The sequence below is a fragment of the Nannobrachium achirus genome (genome assembly GCF_963921795.1).
Source record: "Nannobrachium achirus genome assembly, chromosome: 3".
NCBI classification, from domain to species: Eukaryota; Metazoa; Chordata; class Actinopteri; order Myctophiformes; family Myctophidae; genus Nannobrachium; species Nannobrachium achirus.
The window spans coordinates 40,813,269-40,836,580 of record NC_137812.1 but is presented as its reverse complement, the minus strand read 5'-3'; the positions used below and the strand labels follow the sequence as shown (position 1 = coordinate 40,836,580).

The 23,312-nt window shown below is 41.9% G+C and overlaps 1 protein-coding gene across 4 annotated transcripts in view; it reads right to left on the bottom strand.

The window, feature by feature from the left end:
• ctnna2 (catenin (cadherin-associated protein), alpha 2) overlaps nt 1-23,312 on the bottom strand; it is a gene marked incomplete at both ends in the record, with an annotated part of 480,574 nt that overhangs the window by 34,911 nt on the left and 422,351 nt on the right. For all 4 annotated transcript variants that reach the window (XM_080721670.1, XM_080721671.1, XM_080721673.1 and 1 more), the window contains 3 exons: nt 6,669-6,869; nt 7,415-7,571; nt 12,012-12,104. In XM_080721670.1, coding sequence (XP_080577796.1) covers nt 6,669-6,869; nt 7,415-7,571; nt 12,012-12,104 — 451 coding nt within the window. The remainder of the gene's footprint in view (nt 1-6,668; nt 6,870-7,414; nt 7,572-12,011; nt 12,105-23,312) is intronic.

Below are 23,312 nucleotides of genomic sequence, written 5' to 3'. Positions count from 1 at the left end.
GAATGAATTACTTTGATCAATTAGATACATTTAGGCAGTAATAGAATAGAATGTCCTTCAGTTATCATATAATAACTTAACTAGCAGGTAGTCTATTATGTCGGAGCTGAGTGCCAGAAGAGGTTCTGCACAGATGGCTCAGAGAACACACGTGTCCTCACTAATGCTGTTTGTGAGTTATTGGCAAGCAGGGGAACTGGAGGGGAGCGGATTGTGTCTCTCAATTATCCCAGCGGATGGAAGTAACGACTATAACAACAGATATCCCACCTCACTAAATGAGCTCTAATAGTGGTGTGTGTGATGGGGTGGGTAATAGGAGGGGTGTGGGTGTTAGGAGGAGGGCTTTAGGGCTGTGAGGATATTGCAAGTGGGCCCCCAAATAATTGTCAAAACACTAACATTTGATTGATAATATAACATTAATAGTTAAAAAAGAATTACAAGTCTTGAAAATCAGTTTTCATTGCGATACAGATGAATAGGTAGATGGTAAATGGTGTATTGATATTGGGCCTGGGGGAGCCCGGGATCGAACTGGGCACCCTTCAAGAACCCTCTGTGTTCTAAGACGGCAACTCTACCCCTGAGCCACCGCCGCCCCTATTCAAAGTATTATTTGAATAGGAACTCAAAGAATACTACTAGTTAGTAGGTTAGTTGGTTAGTTTCATAGATCCAAGACCGAACACAATCGATTGAATGGTCATCACAATAAATGTTGTGAAAATGCACGCAGCAGCTCACCCATCTGACCATTTTGTGCAGTGAATGCTTTCAAGATTTTTAAGTGTGGGCCCTGATCCAGAAAAGGTTGAGAACCACTGGTGTGCGTGATAGGAGGGGTGTGGTTGATGGGGCCGGCAATGGGATGAGGAATGATTGACAGCTAGGGGGAACAGGAGGGTTTGCTGTTTGATCTGATCGTCACCTACAGTAACAGTGGGGCAGACAATTGTGAGAATTACTGCTTTTAATGGGCGCTCAGGCGGTGCAGGGATCAAGTTCCCCTGCCCTCCGCCGTGGAGACAAGGATTTCAAATCCCCTGCGGTGCCTGTGGCTTTGCAGGGTGCTGAACACAATGTTGATTTCGTTGACTAAAACTATGAAGAAAAATGCTGTCAAATACCTTTTTTCACTGATAAAAACTAAATAAAAACTAAGCTATGATGACTAAAACTGAGACTAAATATATTGATAATTTCATCAACAAATGAAAGCTATAGACTAAAATGTTAGGGAGGGACTAGTGGAGAAGAGATCGAGTAGCACTAAAAGACAAGTCATTTCATGTTTGGTTTGTGCTCCGGTGTTGCACTAGTGTGAGATTTAGTCGACTAAAACTAGACTAACACTAAAACATTTTAGATGACTAAAATATGACTAAGACTAAATGGAATTTTATTCAAACGACTATGAATGAATAAAACAAATTCAAAATTAACCGTCAAAATCAGTATTTAAGAGGGAACAGGGAATGTGAGGTGCACTTTAGCATACTGTGTACTGTAATGCCTTTAACAAGCTTTTATCCATCACAAATGGATCCGTCGCAAAAGCATCACAAATGCCATTTAGTTACATTTGAGTATCGTCAGAATTAGATAAAACACAGATTTTACTGTGCACTGCACAATGCCTTAAACCCCTCACGCTCAAAGATTATTATTATTCTTTCTTACTGGTCACTGTTTGACTGCACAGAGTGATGGGTGCCCCTACGAAGAGGCAATCTCCACTTTAGGGTACAGGGTGACATGTTTTGGCCCAGGGTCTCGTCTGTCACAAGGCTAAATTGGGGGCTCTGGAGCAATCTGGTGTTGGACTGTGGGTGTGTAGAGAGACGGAGGGTGTGGGGGGGGGGGGGGGGGGGGGGGGGGGGGACAATGAAAAATGGATGAGAAGGCAGAGCAGAGGGAGAGGAGTGAACAGGTGGTGTCCGCGCTCTGTACTCTCTAGGTTGAACCGAAGGCGCTGATTGAGACGATGGGACACCAGGGGCAGCCACCAGCTAGTTAGTGTGTGGTTGTCACCAAGGCAGAGGAACAGGTGCAAGTGTGAGTGTGTTAGTATGTCAGCGCACGTGTGTGTGTGTGTGTGTGTGTGTGCGTGCGTGCGTGCGTGCGTGCGTGCGTGCGTGCGTACGTGCTTGCGTGCGTGCGTGCGTGCGTGTATGTGTGTGCGCGTGCGTGCGTGCGTGCATGTGCGTGCGTGCGTGGGTTAGATTGTATGTGCCTGTACCCCTATCTGTTCATGTCATTGCTTGAAGAAAGGGCGTTATGCAAGTGTGAGTGCAATTACATTCATCATTTCAGTGCACAGTATGTAGTAAAGTACGTGACATGAAACAATTTTTATCAGAATTGGGACGTAATTTGGTTAAACAAAGATTCATGGGCTTATCTATTATTTACCTAAAAGTTAGAACTGAAATTGGCTTGCAAATAAGGAAATAATGCATGAATATCAAGGTTTAGTTATTTCACAGGGAGACTAAAATCAAATTCAAATTGTGTAAAGGCCATCTCTTCATACGATTGTCTAGTAACATCACAAGAACAATCTTTTTTTCTGTCATGTTGAGTACAAATGAACATAAATGAACCACAAAATCGAGTTAAAACGTATAAAGAAGACAGATTGTGACATACGGCCCTATTTAGACGATCTATGGCACAGGTTGCTGGCCACAAATTGATTGGGGGTGTGTCCAGCTCTAATTTTGGTTAGTTAACCAGAGCTGGGGGATGTATTCTATTAACCTCTGAATTGAGCCATTGTCAGCCTTCTGTCCTTGTGACTCCCTGACTGACCAATCAACAAGTCCTTCTGCATAGCAGTGGTTATTTATGATAAAAAATATCCAGTAAAAATAAAATAATAATAACACGTTATGCTCATAGTCACTATAGGCTACTGCACCCGAGATGTTCAGTTTTTACTAAGACCGAGTTTAATTACATTAATAATAAATATCAATACGAGGCAGCTGAAAAATGTTTTTTCGATGGTAGTGGATGGAGAGAGAAGATTTTTGTCCAACCAAGCAACAGCAACCAATGGGCACAGAAGAGGGGCAGGATCACAGGCAGGACTTGACAAAGGGGTCAATTAGTCAATGTGTGATTAAGATAAATTAGACCAGTGTCTCGTCTCCCGTTCCCTTTAAAGCATAGCTGTCAAGAGTTATTGGCCAAAACGTGAAGTGGGCTGTTGTAGCGCCACCATGAGGAGATCTCAAGTTGTGCAAAGTTTGCCAGCAATCGGGAACTGAATTCATGATGTGGCATTTTGTGCAAAATGGCCACCCCCACAAACACTGGAAGCCAATCATAGCCAATCGGGATGGACTATGATCAATGTTACAGATATATCTTGTATCACATGCCCATTCTAAGATATGAGATGCTGTGTCCCAGGCAGGCGTGTAGATTGAAGCAATAAGCCACAACAGGCATGTGGTTACCTGGCATTTTATAACGGCTGAGAGGCGTGGTGATAGCCTGGTTAATAAACCAGACCGCACAAGAGTCTGGTTTATTAACCAGGCAAGCGTGGTATAAAATACAGGTAACCACATGCCTGTTGTGGCTTATTGCTTTTCTAAAACGGTTAAAATATGGCAACATGAAAAATCATACACATGTACCAATTAAAACTGTTCTATTTCACTAATAATTCACTACAAGGTCCGCAAGAAAGTGGTTCCCAGCTACAAGAAAGTAGTTCAGCTATTTTGCTAACAACACAGGTGCAGATAATTGGTGCACTGTGGCAATGGCTTTCAAAATAGTCAATGTGACTCTGCCCTCAATGCCCTCAATACCTGCATATCTGACTAAACACCTCTAAAGAATTTGCGACACCCACAGCCACAATACTATAGGGAGCGTAAATAACGACCTGGTAACACCCAGCCATCTAACTATTAATTTCCCGAATGTCTGTCATCTGTCCGCATGCTGACATCACTCATACTAAACAGTGTCGCAGCCATGGTAACAGCTGCATGCTGAAACAGTACCCGACAATACTGACTGACATCACGGAACACCATATATGGGCATAAGCGGGTGAAACAGTCTACATGCTGACATCACTGATATTAAACAGTGTCGCAACCACGGTAACATCCGCATGCTGAAACAATGACCAAATAATGTCTATATGACAGACATCACTGACTGACATCATTACAGTGCTAGTCTCGCGTTGTCTGGTAGGATTCACCTCGAAACTAAGGGCTGCACATTGTTGTAGTGTTGTTGTTTGTTGTCTCTATTCTTAATGTTTTGAAGGTTTGCACAGGGCTCTACATCCGGTATTGTCCAGGCTCAGATTCTGAGCCTGGGACAACTTCCTGGCCAGGAATATCATAGTTTTGGTCCAGAGGTTCTTCTCGCCCCCCTAGTGGCGAGAAAAAGAACTTCTGGGAACCCAGATTGGTCTCGCATAGCCAGACAACTATTCCACAATCTCCGAATGCTATATAGAGTCTGGAACGGCAGCTCCCGAACGGAAAGTATCGGAAGTAGCCACTGCTGCACTGAACTGTAGTCCCACTGGAAACATAACAGAAGCACACTCGCACAGAGTCATTCGAGCGGCATATTCTTATTATGAGTGTATAGTTTAAGAAAACATTTGAAAACATCATTGAAGTAACACCAACAACACCAGAGAAAGACAAAATAACGTCCCAAAAAATAATGAAAGGCGACATAACACTTCCAGTAGGACATTTTATTGCTACTGCACCAAGGGAGAGGTTGCGTCACATCCGCTTTATCTCACACTCATCGTTTTTATTTCCGTGCCCCAGACTGTAAGTATGCCGGGAGCATTTGCAAATCGCTTTAGGCAACAGTCTGGCCACGCGAGACTACTACAGTGCCCACATTTGGAGATGACATCACAGACTGGCTTGGTAACGGAACAGCATTTATGGGCATAAAAGAGAGCCAGACAGACAGAGATAAGAGATCGCCATATAATGCATGGGCATGAAAGGGACACAGACAGACAGACAGACAGACGGATACAACAGGTATTAATTGAATACCAAGGATCCCAATGGAAACAACTGACTGTACTCGTGCAGTTTTACATTTCTGTCCAATGAAATATTCAATCAATCAATCAATCAATCAATCAATCAAAAGAAAAAGTACTGTCGTACAGTAATACAAGGCAAAAAGAAAAACAAGAAGCATCAATAATACAGAGCAACAATATACTGTACAGAAGTAAAACCTCTACTGCACTCTGCAGGAAAACAACAGTGTCTCGCCGTCCTACACTGCACAGGAAAAGCAACGACACAGGTTACAGGTCTTACATTGTCTCACTGTTTCCCGCCATAAGACACATAAAGCATAGGAGAGGAGCCGGGGAGCGACGTTCGCCCCGTCTAAAAATAGGATTGGTCAGTCAGTTGATAAACCCATTGAACCTCAGCATCCATAGTCTGGGGAGAACATTAGTAAAAAAAATAGGCGATCTACAAGCTCACGTTGCGAGATGCGCTCCCCCACTTCTAAAAGTAGCACTACACCCCTGGTTCCATGCATCCGTGCATCACTGTTACTGCTGTCAATCTAGCACAGGCATAAAGAGGTCAGAATGCTCTGGGTTCCCAACCTTACATGACGTCTCCCACTCTCTCCCCATCGCTCGTATTTGGAGACGCATAGGCATAGCAGTGGCTACTTTTTCTTTTAACTGCCCGGATCATTAGTTATTCTCTTTAAAACCTCAATGCTGATGAGCAATATAGCCTACCGTGTTGATTGTGTGGAATTGTGTTGAATTCAGATGGATTTTGATTGCAAGCAGTGCACGGCTAGTGGCAATGTTGAAAACCCACCTAAATTGGACAATCTAGACTAGACTACTATCTAATGAGCTCTAGAAATAGCAGGGGAACTCTGTACTGGTGGACTGCGCTAGACGTGAGACGTGGTCAAAGCTGATCTACCTAAGATAGCAATGTGCCAAAACCTCATTTTAATACTAACACATGCATGGAGTTAAGATGGGTGCTAATAGAATAAGTGCTAATTATATGACGTGGGCGCTGGGCGTGAAAATGACTGTGTCGGGTGTAAACTGGCAACGACATTTGTTGCACCATTTTGCACTTGGTATAAGATAGGGCCCGTTTGGCTCAGTGACAAACATAATTGTATAATCCGGTATTGGTGTGATTCAAATAGACTTAGAATAGGTAATGTGTTAAATTAATATATCAACTCAAAGCACAAATAATTTTTCCCAAGAGGAAGTGTGAAAGTCCTTTTCAAAATGTTTAAGGACGATTTCTTAGAATTTCAGAAATAATACGCAGTAAATTCCTTTTTTTTTTTTTATCCAAGCGATACCAAGCGCATGGCGCAGTGACACGTTGTACGTTTGTAGATCGCCTATTTTCACTACATTTGAAATAGGGTGTGAATGTTGCTATTTGAAATGTCACGGAGTGAAATTATTCTTGCAGTCTTTTTTTTACAATAAAATACTAAAATATATAACTGTCCACCACTGCCCATAAGTTAACTGCATTTAGTCACACATGTACTATGCGTTACCATGGATATAACCATCTATGCAACCTACAATCCTCATCCTCTTTATACCACAGAGCAGCCTTTTGTAACAATGTACTTACCAGTCTCAGAAAGGAGTTTGATGGACTCCAGCACACGCTCAGTGTAGACCCCAGGTTCATAGTTTTCCATCTCAGCGTTAATGATGTGAACCACTCGGGCAGCTCGGCCTCGAATAGCTCCGGCAGTCCTGTCCAGAGTATCCACATCTCCTTCCTGCAGAGCAATTACGCACTTGTTGACATCTTCAAGGATGTGGTTCTCTGGAGAAAGAGAGAAGAGAGACCAGCTCTGAATGGAAGGTGGATTATCCAATTCCAATGCATATGTATGAAGAACTTGTAATAATAATCTTTATTGTCCCCGAGGGGAAATTTGTCTTCACAAGTCTGTTCAACACAAAAAAACAACACAAAACCATATAACACAAAACATCACAAGACAGATCATCAGGTCCCCACTATTCACAGAAAAACCATCCTAGCGACGGGGGCGCTTGCTTAGCAGATTGTTTAGTGATGGCAACTTGAAGGCAATTACAGAACAATTTGTTTTCAAATGCTGTAGTTTGTTGAAAAACATATACCTAGTCACCTGGGTTAATTTAATACAGTGGTTCTCAAAACAGCTATATACTACTCAGGATCAAGGTTAAACGAGATTCACTCTTTCCAGGGTGAATCACCTAGGATAGTTGTAGTTTTGAGGTGAGCTTTAAGCACTGTTTCTGTGAGCTTAAGTTTATAGGTTTAAATACATTAGGGGCGGTCCCTGGGTGAAACACCCTCCAGTGTTAAACACCATGTACCTGACACAGACAGGAAGTCATCCACGGAGGTGATGTCGTCCACGGCCTCTGTGAGGATGCGGACCTGCTTCTCCCACTGGTCCTTGAAAACATCCATGTTATCCTGAGCCACCTTGCTCTGGGGGCGGGCAGCCAGCGTGAGTGCAGCGTTGATGACCTGATGTGGAAGAGGGCAATCACAGCTCAAGTGTATTTGTAAGAACGTAATCATCGCTGTCGGCTGAGAAACCTTGCATGTCCAAAAGCCTTACTTTTCAGGAAATGTATTTCTTTTTTACTTGTGTTCCAATGGATCCACTGTAATTATAAGCTGCTGTTAAAACTTTTCATTGGGTAATTAAACTCACAGACAGACTTAAAACACTCTCACTTTCAAATGTATTTTCAAAATAGTGAAAATAGGAGATCTATACATTCTGTTGTGAGACTAATAGATAGTCTACTTCTGCTATTTTTGCACAATACTCTTGTACGATGAAGCAGAGCATGCAATTATGAGGGGAAAACATTTAAATATGGAGATACAAGGTTTCTGCCCGACAGCAACAATATGATGCTTGGAGACTATGGTGGGAAGAGGGCATCTTGAATGACTCCCTAATCACCAGCCAGGCCAAAGATCATGCATTTATTATAGTCTCTTTACCATAAAGTGACTCCATGAGGTCTGATTTGCACACCCAGTTTAACATCGTCGTTATTAGTTAATGAGGTTAAACACAGAGGAGTTGCAAGGTTAACGTCCAAAAATACACCAGTGACTAATCTTTACAAAACAGGCCATTTGCATCCAAGTCAAAAACAGCAACACACACTGTATCCCTATAGCATTTTTATAATGAATAACATGAATAGTGCTCCGGTAAAGTCAGCATAATTAAGTGGCAGTGTGCATATATTATACTGACAACAGCCAGCTGGTGTCCATATCCATCAACAAAATATGTGCTAAAGGCACGAAAGAAGTCATTACCATTATGACAGCTGGAACGTGTGGCTCCGCTAATAGCTGCAGATTTATTTGTTTTTACCTCTTCTTGATCATTCAATTATATATACTGTGTGTGTGTGTATACTGTACATATACATACACCTGCACGCACATGCACACACACATACATTTATAAACCAACCGCTTCCATTTGTTCCACCTATTTGGTTGTTCTGCTTCTTTAGTATTGGCTTTTTTGACTCACACATTGACTTGACCACATTGCCGAAGGCGCCTGGGAATGAATTTGCAACTGCTCTCTTGACTTGCCGTAGGTCAGATATCACAGAGCAGTCCTCAGTGGGTGAGCCTGGCGAGCCCTAGCTGGGCTGCACAGCACACCCCCACACTTCTTGAGTATTAACTCTAACCCCTCCCCTATCCATTCCGCTTCTCTTATCTATTAGTGTAGTGGGTCCCTTGTGAATATTACCCAAACCTTAACCTTTGAAACAATGGCTTAATTACTACCTAGTCCTTTGTGCTCCACATGTTTCTTTCACCTCTTTTTCCTCTTCCTCTCAATAACTCCCCCCCCCCAGGGTGGAAAGGACTTTCAGCTGTATTTTACCCAAAAATGAATCTAAGAAGACGCTGTATCATTTCGTGGAGACATATTCAGCTATAGTGACAATCTAAAGCCAAGGGCATAAATGATATGGTGGTTGATTTTATCCAGGCCACTTCAGAGCTGCATGAGTGAATACAAATTGTATTGAGGTCCAACAGACATCTAACCTCTAAACATGGCAGTGTGCGTACTATTGTAGGCTACTCACCACAAGAGGACCTTGCATCATATTGTCCCTGCCTGGCAGAAACCTTGTATCTCCAAATTTCATGTGTTTATGTTTTTTCCTAATTTATGCTATTGGTCCTTTGACCACTTTTATACTTAAGATAGTGTCGCACAAAAGTAGCGTTACAATTTAAGCATTTAGCAGACACTCTTAATCCAGAGCGACTTACAATAAGCAAGGTAATAAATCAATATCAATACATCAAATGCAAAGAAATAGTAGAAAAACATAGGTAGACCAAGCACCTATTCAGTAAAAAAAAGAAATACAAATAAAATATATAAAAAATGCTATCTACCTGTAAATTAAATAGACAATCTAAAAGCACCCAAAGGGTCTCGATGCAATATTGGGAGCTTGTAGATGTACTTCTTTCACAGGTTGAAATTAGCGTGGTTAAATCTGCCTGTGGGTTTTATAAATACTAAGTCGATGCCCAATTTCCCATTGAGAACACCTTGTGCCTCGGGTTATTCAATACCCATTGTACCGGTTGTATCTGTTGTAGCCATTGTCAAAGTACTTTACCATTATCATAGTATTTGGATGTCAGTACTATAACGTCATATTGATGACATCAGGGATCTCCATACAGACTATCCGACTTCCCTCTCGGCACTGCACTCCCACTGGTCATCAGCAGTGGGACTGAAGACTCTTCAGACTCCACCTAAACCCATAGCACTACTGTAACACTCCCCCTTCCCTCAATGACCATACATGAAGCTAGATAGCATTTTTAGGTTTTATACGTTTTTTACTGATTATTTGCGTGGTCTGCCTATGTTATTGCTTTTTCTAGATTGATATTCCTATGCAGTTGTTATATTGTTGTTAATGTACTGACATTTTATCTTGCTTATTGTGGGCTCGCCAGTACCTGGCGAGCACACTTTAGATATTGTCATTATTTATTTATTTATTTATCTAGTAAGTAGACGGGATTTTCGGTTCCTTTCTACTCCTACATACTTAGTGAGAAAATGAAAATAAAAACATCAATGTGTTCAGCTTACAGTGGCGACGTGTGCTATTACTTTATACAGCAATCGGCCAAATGGTGGCGCTGTAGGAAGCCTTCGAAAGTGCGATCTTTGAACAGGTATAGCTCATGCTGTGTTATACATACAGCCATGAAACCTGTATACACTTATGCGTCTCCTCATGCCGAACAACTTTTACCCTCTAACTTTTGACCTCTGACCTTTAGGTCTCCCACAATTCGGAATTATATGAAAAACAGTAAAAATCTATCTCCTCCTGGGATTTTCGCGTCAAGTGCACAAAACTTTTTTCACATGAACTTTGGACCAATACGGTCAGATTGATCAACCAGATTTTTTTTAAAGTGAAATATAATTTTTTAATAATTCAATCAATATTGCGGTTTTATGCAAATTATTCTTCGGCCTCTAAATCATACATGCAAAGTTACACGTTCATGGCATTTGGCAAAGATGTGGAGGGTTAGTCAAAGTATCACTGAAACCAATTTTATTCCAATCGGCCAAAGGGGGGCGCTATACGAAGCGTTTGAAAATTCAAACTTCAAACGGGCATAAGTCATGACTCGTTTCGTTTGAAGACATGCAACTTGTTACACGCGTGCTTTGACTCAAGCGGAAGACATCTGTGTCGTTTTTAAGTAAGCTCCGCCCTTCGATTTTCCGCCATTTTGAGCAGTTTGTAAAACGCGTAAACCCGCTTTTATTCTGGAATTTTCGTTCCACGTGCACAAAACTTTTTTTACGTGAACTTTGGACCGATATCTAAAGATCTGTCAGATCGGATTTCTTTAAAATTGAAACATGCTTTTTTAAATAAATTCAATGAATATTGCAGTTTTATGCAAATTATTCTTCTGCCTCTAAATCATACATGCAAAGTAACATGTTCATGGCATTTGGCAAAGATGTAGAGTGTTAGTCCAAATATCACTAAAACCAATCTTACCCCAATTGGCCAAAGGGGGGCGCTATATCATTTTGAGCAGTTTGTGAAACGCTTAAACCCGCTAGGATTTTTTTTTTGCAATTTGCATGAAACATTCTACACACAATCTAAGGACCTTTATCTAATATGCCTATGAAGTGCACACACACGAAAAAATAATAATAATGAATATAGCTGCAAGCAACGATAAAGTGGCCAAAGCCAAAAACACCTCAAATCATGAACACAGCCTGCAATGTGCGTGAAATCTTGCAAGCACATTCCCAATAGGTCAAGGAACAGATACCACCCTTCTTACATTGGCCTGTTATAGCGCCACCAGCGGGTCAACTTTTGCACAACACATTTTTGGAACAAAATGGACCAATCTTTGACGTCAGTAACGTCAAAGAGAGCACTGCCTGCGATCTTGACATTTTGTACTTTTATAGCCATTGTTTTCTGGCTTGAAGCGAGCCCACAATTGTTTCGAAGGAACAATATTTTTCTAGTTATAGTGCTTATTGTAAATCGCTTTGGATTAAAATAGTCTGCTAAATCCCTAAACTGTAAACTGTAAACTGCAATACACGCAGCGACTTTGAATTTGATTGGGTGGACGGTTGTTTTTAGTTTTTCTGAGCGGTGCTAACAGCTCCTACATCTGGCTTTTTCTTGTCCTGCGTCTGTTGGTACAGGTATGTATGTCCCTCCCCAGCCCACATTGGCCAAGCTTCGCGGGACGCTTAATGAAATTAACTCATAAACAGCACTGCTCACTTCACACTGGGTGTGATTTTTCTTTTTCCTGAAAAGTAACGGGTTTTAGAGCAGTACAAGGTTTCAATATAACAATCATAGTGCAGATGCTCACCTGTGGGCACAGACTGTCAATCTGGGTGGCAGCCATCCGAACCAACTTCACCCCCTCCTCATTGTTGGAGATGGAACAGGCCAGGTTGGCCACCTGTAGGACACAAAAAAGAACTAAACATTAGGCCTGTCAAAATTATTACATAATCGCCTAATCTTAATTATTTGACATAATCACAATTATTTTGTGAGCTTGTAGATCGGCTATTTCCACTATCAATGTTAATTTTTAAGTATAAAGTTGTCAAATATGTCAGTCATTTCTTTGCATATTTAGGTTATGTGTCATATCTGCCATGTGCAACTTCAAAGCCTACAAGCCAAACATAAATGTGATTGTCAACGACAAAAACACAATTAAATTGTTAATCACAATTATTGAGTGACAATTCATTGTCATGTAAAATGTCATAATCTTGACAGCCCTACTAAACATGCTATATTCCACTCACGTCAAGAGTTTCTTACAATAATGACAGCAACATTTCTCACTCATAATATCCTGCCCCTGGGATAATATTAAGTTGTGAAAATCAGAGAGAACTTGTGTTTTACATTTAACACAATGACTTGTCACCGACTGTAGTGTTCATTGTCACTGAGCTAGAATAGAAATTATGTGGTTTCTGGAATGAAGAGACATGTCAGAAGCGGAGCTCATCAACATACAATAGGCTTTCCACACTGCCACAATCCAGAGTGCTCTTATTTATAATACATACGTGCCATGGTACAAACAATTATTCTTCTAGGTTGAGTCATTTCTATGTCGCTCAAGTTCCCCCGCTCCCATAATGGTTGCTCGTTTTTAACATGTGCAGATAGTGATTCCAGGAATGCCTGCAGCCTAGTCTGTACTAACTCATGCCTCCTGTTATTTGTGCAGGAGTGGGGATTTAATGCTTGGCTTGCAATGGCAATGTCGGGCGTAAAATATGTACAGAGGGTTAGGGCCTGCTCAACTGTTAGATTGGTATTTGTTGTTACCACACACGGGGTGCTGTCCCCTGCCGCCTCCTGCCAACCACCTTTAAACCATTTAGGTCTAGAATTATTGAATGCTTTAACCAGTGAAAAATAGCAGATATACAAGCTCACAGCGAGCTTGTAGATCTGCTATTTTTGAAAAAGTCGTGAAAATGTGTGCAAATCTTTTAATATATTATGTATTTTCAAAGCGAACGTTTGTAACTCAAATTTTGCTTCTGGGTGGTCTCTGGAACTAAATATTTTGAGATGGGGGTCCGTGGCCAAATCATATAATTTTGGGGGTCCTTCACATGAAAAGGTTTGAGAACCACTGACATAGTAGTCTCTCAAGAACAGACTAACTGAGCTCCATTTAAGTGAAAAGGACCTTTTCTTTGACGATGGCTGGCCAGATTGCTGACATAGAAACATAGGTTTTTCAAAAAAACCTTAGAAGGATTCAAAAGACACTTATAGAATCGGGTCAAAATTCAATTTTCAAGATTTTTCAAAAATAGCAGATCTACAAGCTCGCAGCGCGGCACTCGGTGCCGCGCTGTGAGCTTGTATATCTGCTATTTTTCAATAGTTAAAGCATAAAACAATGATACACAATAAGGTGTACCCGTTCTAAATGGTTTAAACCACCAGCACCAGACCAGACCACCACTTCCCTCGCTTTCATATCATAAAATAGCTGATATCTGAATAATTCAGATCACACAAAAAGGAACATAGTTTTTCCACTGGACAATCTCAAGGGCAGATTCGCTGCAACACGGTGGGGCTGGGGGGAACTGGACAGAGAACCCTGTACTCTACATGGTGCAAGCATAAATGTCCAGAGGCTGCTAGATGTTACAGACCATAACTTCGTGACTAGAACTCCAGTGCCTGGAATAGATAACAGAAACAGAATGATACAGCGCTAATTAGCAAAAGGTCATCAGTGGCGGGATGCCAACTGTGTACTATGGTTACTTTCATTAAACACAAAATGTCCGACCTGACATCGTTTATATTTTCGGGATTCTTAGTTACTTTGTGGACATTCCCTGGGATCCCGCTGGGCTTCATCACCAATCTGCCTAAATCATTACAGGGCTTACTGGTGCAAAAAGGCGCTTCATTGTATAATTAAGATGCCAGATGGTCTGTATCTATTGAGCAACTCTTTGCTTAATTTATGTCTCTGTCTCGATGCAAAGGTACTGTCTACTGGCTAAAGGTCTCCCATTTCACTGCTGCACAAGATACAGCCTGCTTACCCCAATTCCCTTACAGGCGAGGACATTTTAATTGTGTGCCTTGAACTGCGGTATATACTTCAAGTCATCATGCAGACCCACACAGGCACTGTACTGCAAAGGAATACTGCAGCATGTTGCACCATGCCTCTCTTGTTTGATGCACAATTTAAATGCTACAATATATCATTAGAGGTATTGTCCTATAGGATAGCGTCTGACTAAAATGGTGTCAAACCTGGCGTGTGTCTCATATGATATAACCACGAGGTGTGTCCTCTCTAATGGCAATTTGGACAGACCAGCGGTTTCAGAGAACCAAAAACACATGAATATTTGTGAATATTTGTGTCTGTCTGACCGTTACACCGAGGAGGACGCAAAAATTCTCGGTGTGTTCGGGATATTGTATGCCAGGGGTCTTCAACAGGGGGTCGGGGACCCCTTGGGGGTCCTCAGTGTTACTACAGGGGGTCCTCCAAATCTTTGTGTGATAGAAGCTTTTTTCTCCTTTTCTATATTAACCACTTGAACCCTAGCGTCCATATTCTGAGAACTTTAGCCAAAAATAGCAGATCTACAAGCTCGCAATGCCTTGCGCTGCAAAGAGGTTTTGTGTAGAGGGGGAAAAGAGCAGACAAAGTACAGGGTGAAAGGTCAAGTATTGACGGTTCAAGTGGTTAAATATCTGAAAACACAAATTGACATGAATCCAAAATACAGTAAAAAATACAGTACTTCAGATTGTGCTGTCAAACGATGAAACCATATAGAATCTATGAAAAGGTAGTGGGGGTCCCTGGTTCATCTCTCTCTCAACTAAGGGGTCGTTGGCCTGAAAACGTTGAAGACCCCTGTTGTATGCGTCGGCTTCCCTGATAGGCCAACCCAAACCGTCAGCTTCAGGGATTGAGGGAGGCAGGGAGGCTATATGTCCCTGACTGGCAAACCTGACCCGTCTGATTAGCTCAGTGGTTCTCAACCTTTTCAGGCCGCGACCCCCAAAATAATCATATTTTAACTGGGGACCCCCCCCCCCCCTCCCCTGACCGGCACTAAGAGTTGAGGCATTACATTTTGTATAACACCCCAGAGGAAAGCAGAATCCATGATTGAGCCCTCATCTATTGCTCGTTTGTTTCTCAAGCCACAAATGAGACCAAGGTGATACAAAAAGGAGATCTCAGCTATTGCTCCTGTTTCTCCTCTATTTCTGGGGAGCAACATGCCTCAGATGGAAGCTCTGATGAGCTTTACAGGAGATCTCAATCATTTCTCAAATGTTGCTCAATTTAGCAGAATTGTTGCATCTCAAATTTAGCTCAGAGTTACATAAAAAGGAGCTCTCAATATAATCTCATTTAAAGCTCATTTAAGCCTTTTAGATACATCTCAGATTTGTCTCAGAATGATCTGTAAAAGAGCTCTCAACATAATCTCATTTAAATCACATTTAAGGCTCAGATTGGCCAGTTAATCTATAGCTGTAAATTAGATGCAGTATTCAATCATTCTCATTTGATCAGCCACATGCATGCGTGTTCAATTTGTGTTTAAGTTTACCTAATGTGTTGTCTTATGTAAAACACATTTTCTTATATTACTCCTTCAGATTTTATCCAAATGTCATGCAAATCGGTACACATCTCTATGGTCGGATCAGTTAAGATTTTTTTGTCCATCCCAATTGGCTAAGATTTACATAAGATTGACAGGAGTGGCCCGAACAAAATGCTGCTAAGATGCTGATAATACCATGGATACTTCTGTTGGATACTTCTTAGGGCTGTTCTATCGATACATCGATTTTGATATGAGACTAGATATCATCTGGGATCTTACTTATGCTCATTTTGATTTGGTAATAAGTTATTACTAATAACTTAAGATTTACATTATACGTTCAAAAGTAGCAGATCGACGACAAGCTCACAACCAGTGGCTCTCGTCCTTTTCAGGCGGTGACCCCTCAAAATAATCATATTTGAACTGGAGACCCCCGAAAATAATCATGGAATTTAGGAGGGTTAAGGTGTTACATTTAGTTTGACTCGGTTTCACAGATACATGTGAAAACAGCAGATCTACAAGCTTACAATGGCATTGGTGCCATTTTTGAGAGACTATTAGATTAGATATCTTCATTATCCACAAGGGAAATTTGTTTTGCTCGGGTCAATGCATATCAAACATAAATATACAATACAATAAAACACCCAGCAAAGTACTTCAGTTCTATATAAAAAAGTATAAAATGATTATAAATATTAAAAGGTATTTAAAAGAAAGCAAAGTCCTCCATCCAGTGATGATCCTGGCCAAAAGAAAAAAGTCAGTGAGTAATTATAATCATGAAGCATTATGAGTGCTTATGCTGTAACTATAGTGCAAGCATTATTACATTGCATGTACAGTGTGTGATCATAGAATGCTTTCTAATGGGACTTTGTTATTGTTATAATGTTGAGTATTTATCCAAAACCATTAAATGTGGCTTTGAGAGTAATTTCTGTAATATGGGTCTGAAAGAGCTAGGCGGGGTGCCCAAGACAACAGCCAATGGAGAAACCTGACCATTAAATGGTTCTCATAATATGCGAACAAGTCTTGGTTTAATGTTTGCCCTGAATCTCAAATAAACAAAACTGTGAAAAAAAAGAAAGTGAGAAGTGAGTGAAACTAGCCAATGAGGGAGCAGCATTCTCGGTGAAGTTACCACCAACAAGTGTGACCTAATATAAATAACAAGGCGCAAGTTGGCACCTCGACAGAGTGTCAACTTGCCCACCCACATACATATGTACAGCACCGATCATGCATGAATGTATGTGAAATCAACATTGTAAGCTAGCATGATATACTTTTCTGAACATGCTATAAATAAAGCAAGCAAACAAGTCAGCATTCCAAAGTAAAGAGGCTACACCAAGTGTCGTGCAGTAACACATCAGCGAATAAAGCCTGCACAACCCTCTGACTCAGTGTAAAGTATAAAGTATAAAGTATAAACTTACTACTACAACAACTGATAGAGTTACACAAATGGAGTTCATATTTCATTGAGGTTCTAGTTGAAGCACAGTTGAAGCTTGAAACACACTTCACAAGCTGGACAATATACTCTCAAGACTCACTAGAACAGTGAATGCAAACCAGCACTCGTAAGTTGCTAGTAAGATGCATATCTAAAAAACAACTGACTCAATATATTGGGAGATTTACGAAACCATATGTTATGTTATTCATGTCATATTATGTTTTGATACCGAATGTTGCAGTTAGCTATGAAAACGTCACATATTTTCCTTCTGTAATACCTTAATTTGTTGACATTGTGATATAACGTGACATCACCTCATCAAAGATCAAACCCTGGATATCCATACAGTACATGGAGATGATTGGATCATCACCTAGATAGAGCTGACCTACATCTGATTCCCAGATGATTCCCTGTTAGGGCAACCAGCAACCACACTAATAGAATCCCTTTTATGCCCATAAAAAGGGACAAGGACTGAGAGACAGATACTGACACGCACAGATGCATGTCTGGGGTCTCACAGCACACGGTTGGTTCTACAGAAAGGGATCTCCATATTGGCATAAAGGGGATTGTATGTATGATTTCAGACGTCATAGACGTCATACGACTTTCACATAACGAGTGACAGAGTAAGCATGTCTGGGGTCTTACAGCACATGGTTGGTTCTACAGATGCCTCAATGTCTATAGCTGACCTCAGCTGACCTGACCTCAGGTCAGGTCAGCCCATATGGAGATCCCTGATGTCATGGATCTCTATATATGGGGCTGACCAACACTGACATCATCAACTCTACATCACCTGGATTGGTAGTAAATCTCCTGTTCTCCCATATGCCCAAACAGATCCCTGCTAGAAAAACCAGCACAAGACCAGCAGTAAGACCAGCACCAGCACCAGCACAAACCAGCGCATGTTGTGTTTTCTAGCTGGTCTGTGCTGGTGCTGGTGCTGGTGCTGGTTTGTGCTGGTCCCACCATCTAAACCAGCATGAACCAGCACAGACCAGCACCAGCACAGACCAGCGCTGCTGGTCTGTGCTGGTGCGTGCTGGTGTGGTCAGGGACCCCCGGGGGACCCCCCTGAGAAGTGGACCAGGTCTTTGCTGGTTTAATTTGCTCTTTGCTCTGGTGCTTGAATCCTGTTCTGTATTCCATATTAGATTGTGACATTATTTTTGACATTGTGGGTGTGAGTGGGATTTGAACTTACTACCTCTGGCACTTCAGTCCTGCACTTATCCTCGGCGCCACTGGAACCTGTTAGTTAAAATGGGTGTTTGTCCCTATTTGTATATGACCAGCTTAGACCAGCACAGACCAGCACAGACCAGCACCAGCACAGACCAGCACCAGCACAGACCAGCAGTAAAACACAACATGTGCTGGTTTGTGCTGGTGCTGGTCTGTGCTGGTTTATGCTGGTTCATGCTGGTCTGTGCTGGACCAGCACCAGCACCAGCACAGACCAGCAGTAAAACACAACATGCGCTGGTTTGTGCTGGTGCTGGTCTGTGCTGGTCTATGCTGGTTCATGCTGGTCTGTGCTGGACCAGCACCAGCACCAGCACAGACCAGCAGTAAAACACAACATGTGCTGGTTTGTGCTGGTGCTGGTCTGTGCTGGTTTATGCCGGTTCATGCTGGTCTGTGCTGGTCTATGCTGGTTTATGCTGGTTCATGCTGGTCTGTGCTGGTGCTGGTCTGTGCTGGTGGACCAGCATGGGACCAGCACAGACCAGCATAGACCAGCACCAGCACCAGCACAGACCAGCATAGACCAGCACAGACCAGCATGAAAATTGTGCTGGTCTGTGCTGGTTTTTCTAGCAGGGATGGCAAGGGCGAGGTCGCTTTTTGTCCATAGGCGTCTTACTAGTGTTGATTATTGTAGAAATACTGACAGTATCCATAGAATACCACTGTGTTTAAGGGTCCAGAACAGGTCCTACTTATTAAGAGTCCCTGGATTCTCTACAGAATGTTGATCAATGCTGATGTATGTTCTTAGTTTTGCTTATTACGCTATCTGCCTTGTGCCATATGATATGTAGTCAAATAGTTACATCTTATTTTTATCATACGTGTTCTAAATATGATCTTATAATAGCTCAATATCTTTTATATCTAACTATTAATTTACTGAATGTCTGTCCGTCTGACCGTCTCTGTGCATGCTGACATCACTGATACTAACAGTGTCGCCACAATGGTAACAATGCCCAACTGACATCACTGACTGACATCACTACAGTGCCCACATTTGGAGATTACATTACAGACTGGCCTGGACACTGAACACCAGGGACGTGCAGAGAATGTTAGAGAGGTAGGGGCTGACATTTCTAAAAGGGCCTTTTGGTGAAAATATTGAAAATAGCAGACCTGCAAGCTCACAACGCGTCGCAGCGTCGTGCAATTCTCTTGAATGCTGCCTGCAGGTATAGAATGGAAAGAGAGCATTTGCATTTCTTTCACCATAGTAAAAATTGCATTCTTGGTCTGGAGAGGGCACTTTTTACAGATAAGGGCAGGGGCTCAAGCCCCCTTTAAACGCCCGCGCAGTCCGGTGCGCATTTCCGAACGCACCATTTGATACACTCGGACTGAAACACCAGAGGAAAACACCATCCCCTACAGAGCCAGCACAACATGCAGTACAATTAAGTTACAGATAAGGACCAGAAGGGTGACTGCTCTCCATTCTGACATGCTGCCATTTCGACATCAACTTCTTATTGTCGGAGTGGCAGCACTTCCATAGAGGTTAAGTTTAGGGTTAGGGTTAGAGATAGGGTTAGTGTCGGAATGGAGACATGTCGGAATGGAGACATGTAACCGGACAAGAAGTACTGTACAATACAGTAGGTACAGAATAATACGATCACAATAAACACACCTTTAACAAATATAAATAAATTGTACAGATGTATACAGTACACCCTATACAATCATCTGGCCTGGTACAGAGCAAGAGACAATGTCAATATATATTTAAGTGTACAGGCATACGTGTACAGTCTATATGTCCAGGATGGAATTAACAGAATTCACTGAGGTACAACTTAGGAGCCTTCCTTAAGTTGAGGGAATTCCTGAACCTCCTTTTGAAGAGAATGATCTTAAAGTTCCTGAGTTGATAAAAGAATATAATCTTTGAGAATAAATACTTAGAGATTACTTAAGAACAGTTGGATACTTGCAAGCTATTAGAACCAATCGGGCCAATCTGTCTGTTCACAGACTTAAACAGACTCAATGAAAGAGAATTGCGTAATGATTAAATAAACTTGACGTCAATGTCATCCACAGTATAGTCTTTACAATCATACTGTCTGATGCAGAACGTGAGAAAATAAGTACCAGCAATTGATTTAAGCCATAGATATGATATCAGCACAGACAACAGGTAACGTTACAGGTGACAGATTGAATAGTCACACACCGTCTAACTCCTACTGCTTACTGCAAGGTTGTGCCATGTCTTGGCCATCTGGCCAGTGATGTATATCGGACCAGTTACCCATTTATAGACCCCTGGACTGGTACACATAATGGAGATCCATGGAGATATGCTGTGAGACCCCAAATATGCTTACTCAATTATTCGGTATGTAAAAGTCCTATGACGACTATCACATCTGACATAATACAATCCCTTTTATTCCCAAACATGGAGATCCCTGTCTGACCCAGTCACACAAATATGGGCTGTCTTCCTCCATATATGGGCATTCCCACAAGAAGTCCTGTTAGATATGTGCTTAATATTGATGACATCAGGGATCTCTATATGGTCACCAGTAAGACTCCCGAAGATAAGCGAGATAAGCGACAGTCAGGTCACATGTAAAAATCGGCCTGATGGTGGTGCTAAATGGGACAGATCCATGTTGATGACATGACTCTAACCCCGCCTTGGAGTTCACCTGTGATGTCACAGTGATGTGTCACAGTGACATCAGAGCATGATGTCAGAGCGGCAAACCCATAGACCGTAAAAATGTGTACACATGTACACGACTACACATGGACATCTGTGACATTTCTCATGGTAAACTGCGACTAATTAACAACACATTTTAGGAGTTCAAATAAACATATGTCTATAAGAGTTCATATATATATACCAGTAAGACTCCCTAATCAGGAGATAAATGACTGCCAGGCCCCGGCTCTCCCGGTCGCTCCTAGCCCGAGTTACGACCACTTTTGCATCCGTTCTGGAGCAGCAGGAGTCGGTGGTCCCTGGGAATTCCCTGTGAACAGCCCTGTTGGGGTGTCATTTGGTCATTTTTGGCGGCGGCGCCAGGGGGTCACTGGGGGTCCCTGGATCTCCGGGGGTCCCTGGGAGGGTGGAGGTTGTGCTTTGGCAGGCAAGGACTGTGTGTGCAAAGTGTGACATGGATTGGGGCAACGGTGGCTGAGATATGAGTTGGGGAAAAGTGTGATGTGACGGACAGACTGACTGCCGGTGGAGGTTTTCATTGTAACTGCGACCTGACGGTTGCAATGAGTTCATAAACAGAGCCACTAACATTAATTCCAGTGGTGTAAAGTACATTTACTTAAGTACTGTACAGTTTTGAGGTATTTTTACTTTACTTAAGTATTTCCAATTTTCAATACACTTCTACTCCATTATCTCAAAGGCAAATATTGTACTTTTACTCTACTACAATAATTTTGAAAACTTTAGTTACTATTACTTTGCAGATATAAATGAGTATATTATAAAACATACATCCACTTTAACCTATTCTAAACTTGGCTATTTGAAAATAGCAGATCTACAAGCTCACAACGCGTCGCGATTCGACGTGTTGTGAGCTTGTAGATCACAATGAGAGGAGAGAACGAGAGAGCTAGAGAGAGAGAGAGAGAGAGAGAGAGAGAGAGAGAGAGAGAGAGAGAGAGAGAGAGAGAGAGACTCTGATTGGCTGAAGCATACGTCATCATCTATTTCCAGCTATGGAGACACGCTACGTCATGCCGTTCTCAAGTTTGAAAATAGCCGCCTCCCCTTCCCCAAGCGAGAGAGAACAGAGTGAGAGACGGTCCGTCGCCCGTTGTTATTAATTAATATGGATTGGGAATCATATCCTCCTCTGAATACAGCATGTACAAGGAGCGAAAGTCCAAAAAAGGTAAGATAATTTCATTATGTTTATAAATGTCAACACAGTCGTGGCTGTGGGAACTTGGCTGGTAGCTAGCTGCTACAGGCTAGCCTATATGGCTAGCCCAGGCAGATAGGATAGCATGGCTCGTTTTTTTGGAAGCTTAGCTGTTAGATAATTAAAGCTGCAAATCTGTCTATTGAGGGTCCATTCCTTGTAGAAGGAGTGACAGTGGAAAAAAATGTAAGATAATCTTATGTTTATAAATTTCAACACAGTAGTAGGCTATGCTCTTGGGTCTGGGCTAGCAGCTAGCTAACATGCTATATACAGTAGCCTAGCTGTAGGCTGTAGCTGTATATGGCTCGTTTTCAATAGCAACTGAGAAACACACCAAGCTAACATTTGAGCTAAAGAGGGGGTCCACGTCGACCCCCTGGAATCCGGACTTTAGGGGGTCTGTGAAATTGCTTGTTTAAACAGTGTAAAAAAAAGGGGGAAAAAAAACATAGCCTACATTATGCATAGCATTATTTTAGGGTCATTATGTTCTGTATAGTAGGCTCTTATTAGTTGTGTATGGTTGATATTATTTACAGGGGTGTCACAAGGGAGGGAAAGTGGGACTGAGTTACTAGGGCCCAAGGTGGAGGAGCCTTAATTATTTTATACTTTAGCTATTGAAACAGCAGATCTACAAGCTCACAGCACTGCAAGCTTGTAGATCTGCTTTTTTTTTTAAACGTGGGGTCCCTGAAACAAAATATTTTGAGATGGGGGTCCGTGGCCAAATACATATAATTTTGGGGGTCCTTCACATGAAAAGGTTTGAGCACCACTGACATAGAAAATATTCAAAGGCACACATTTTTATGATTTTTCAAAAAATGCAGATCTACAAGCTTGCAGCGCGTGCTGTG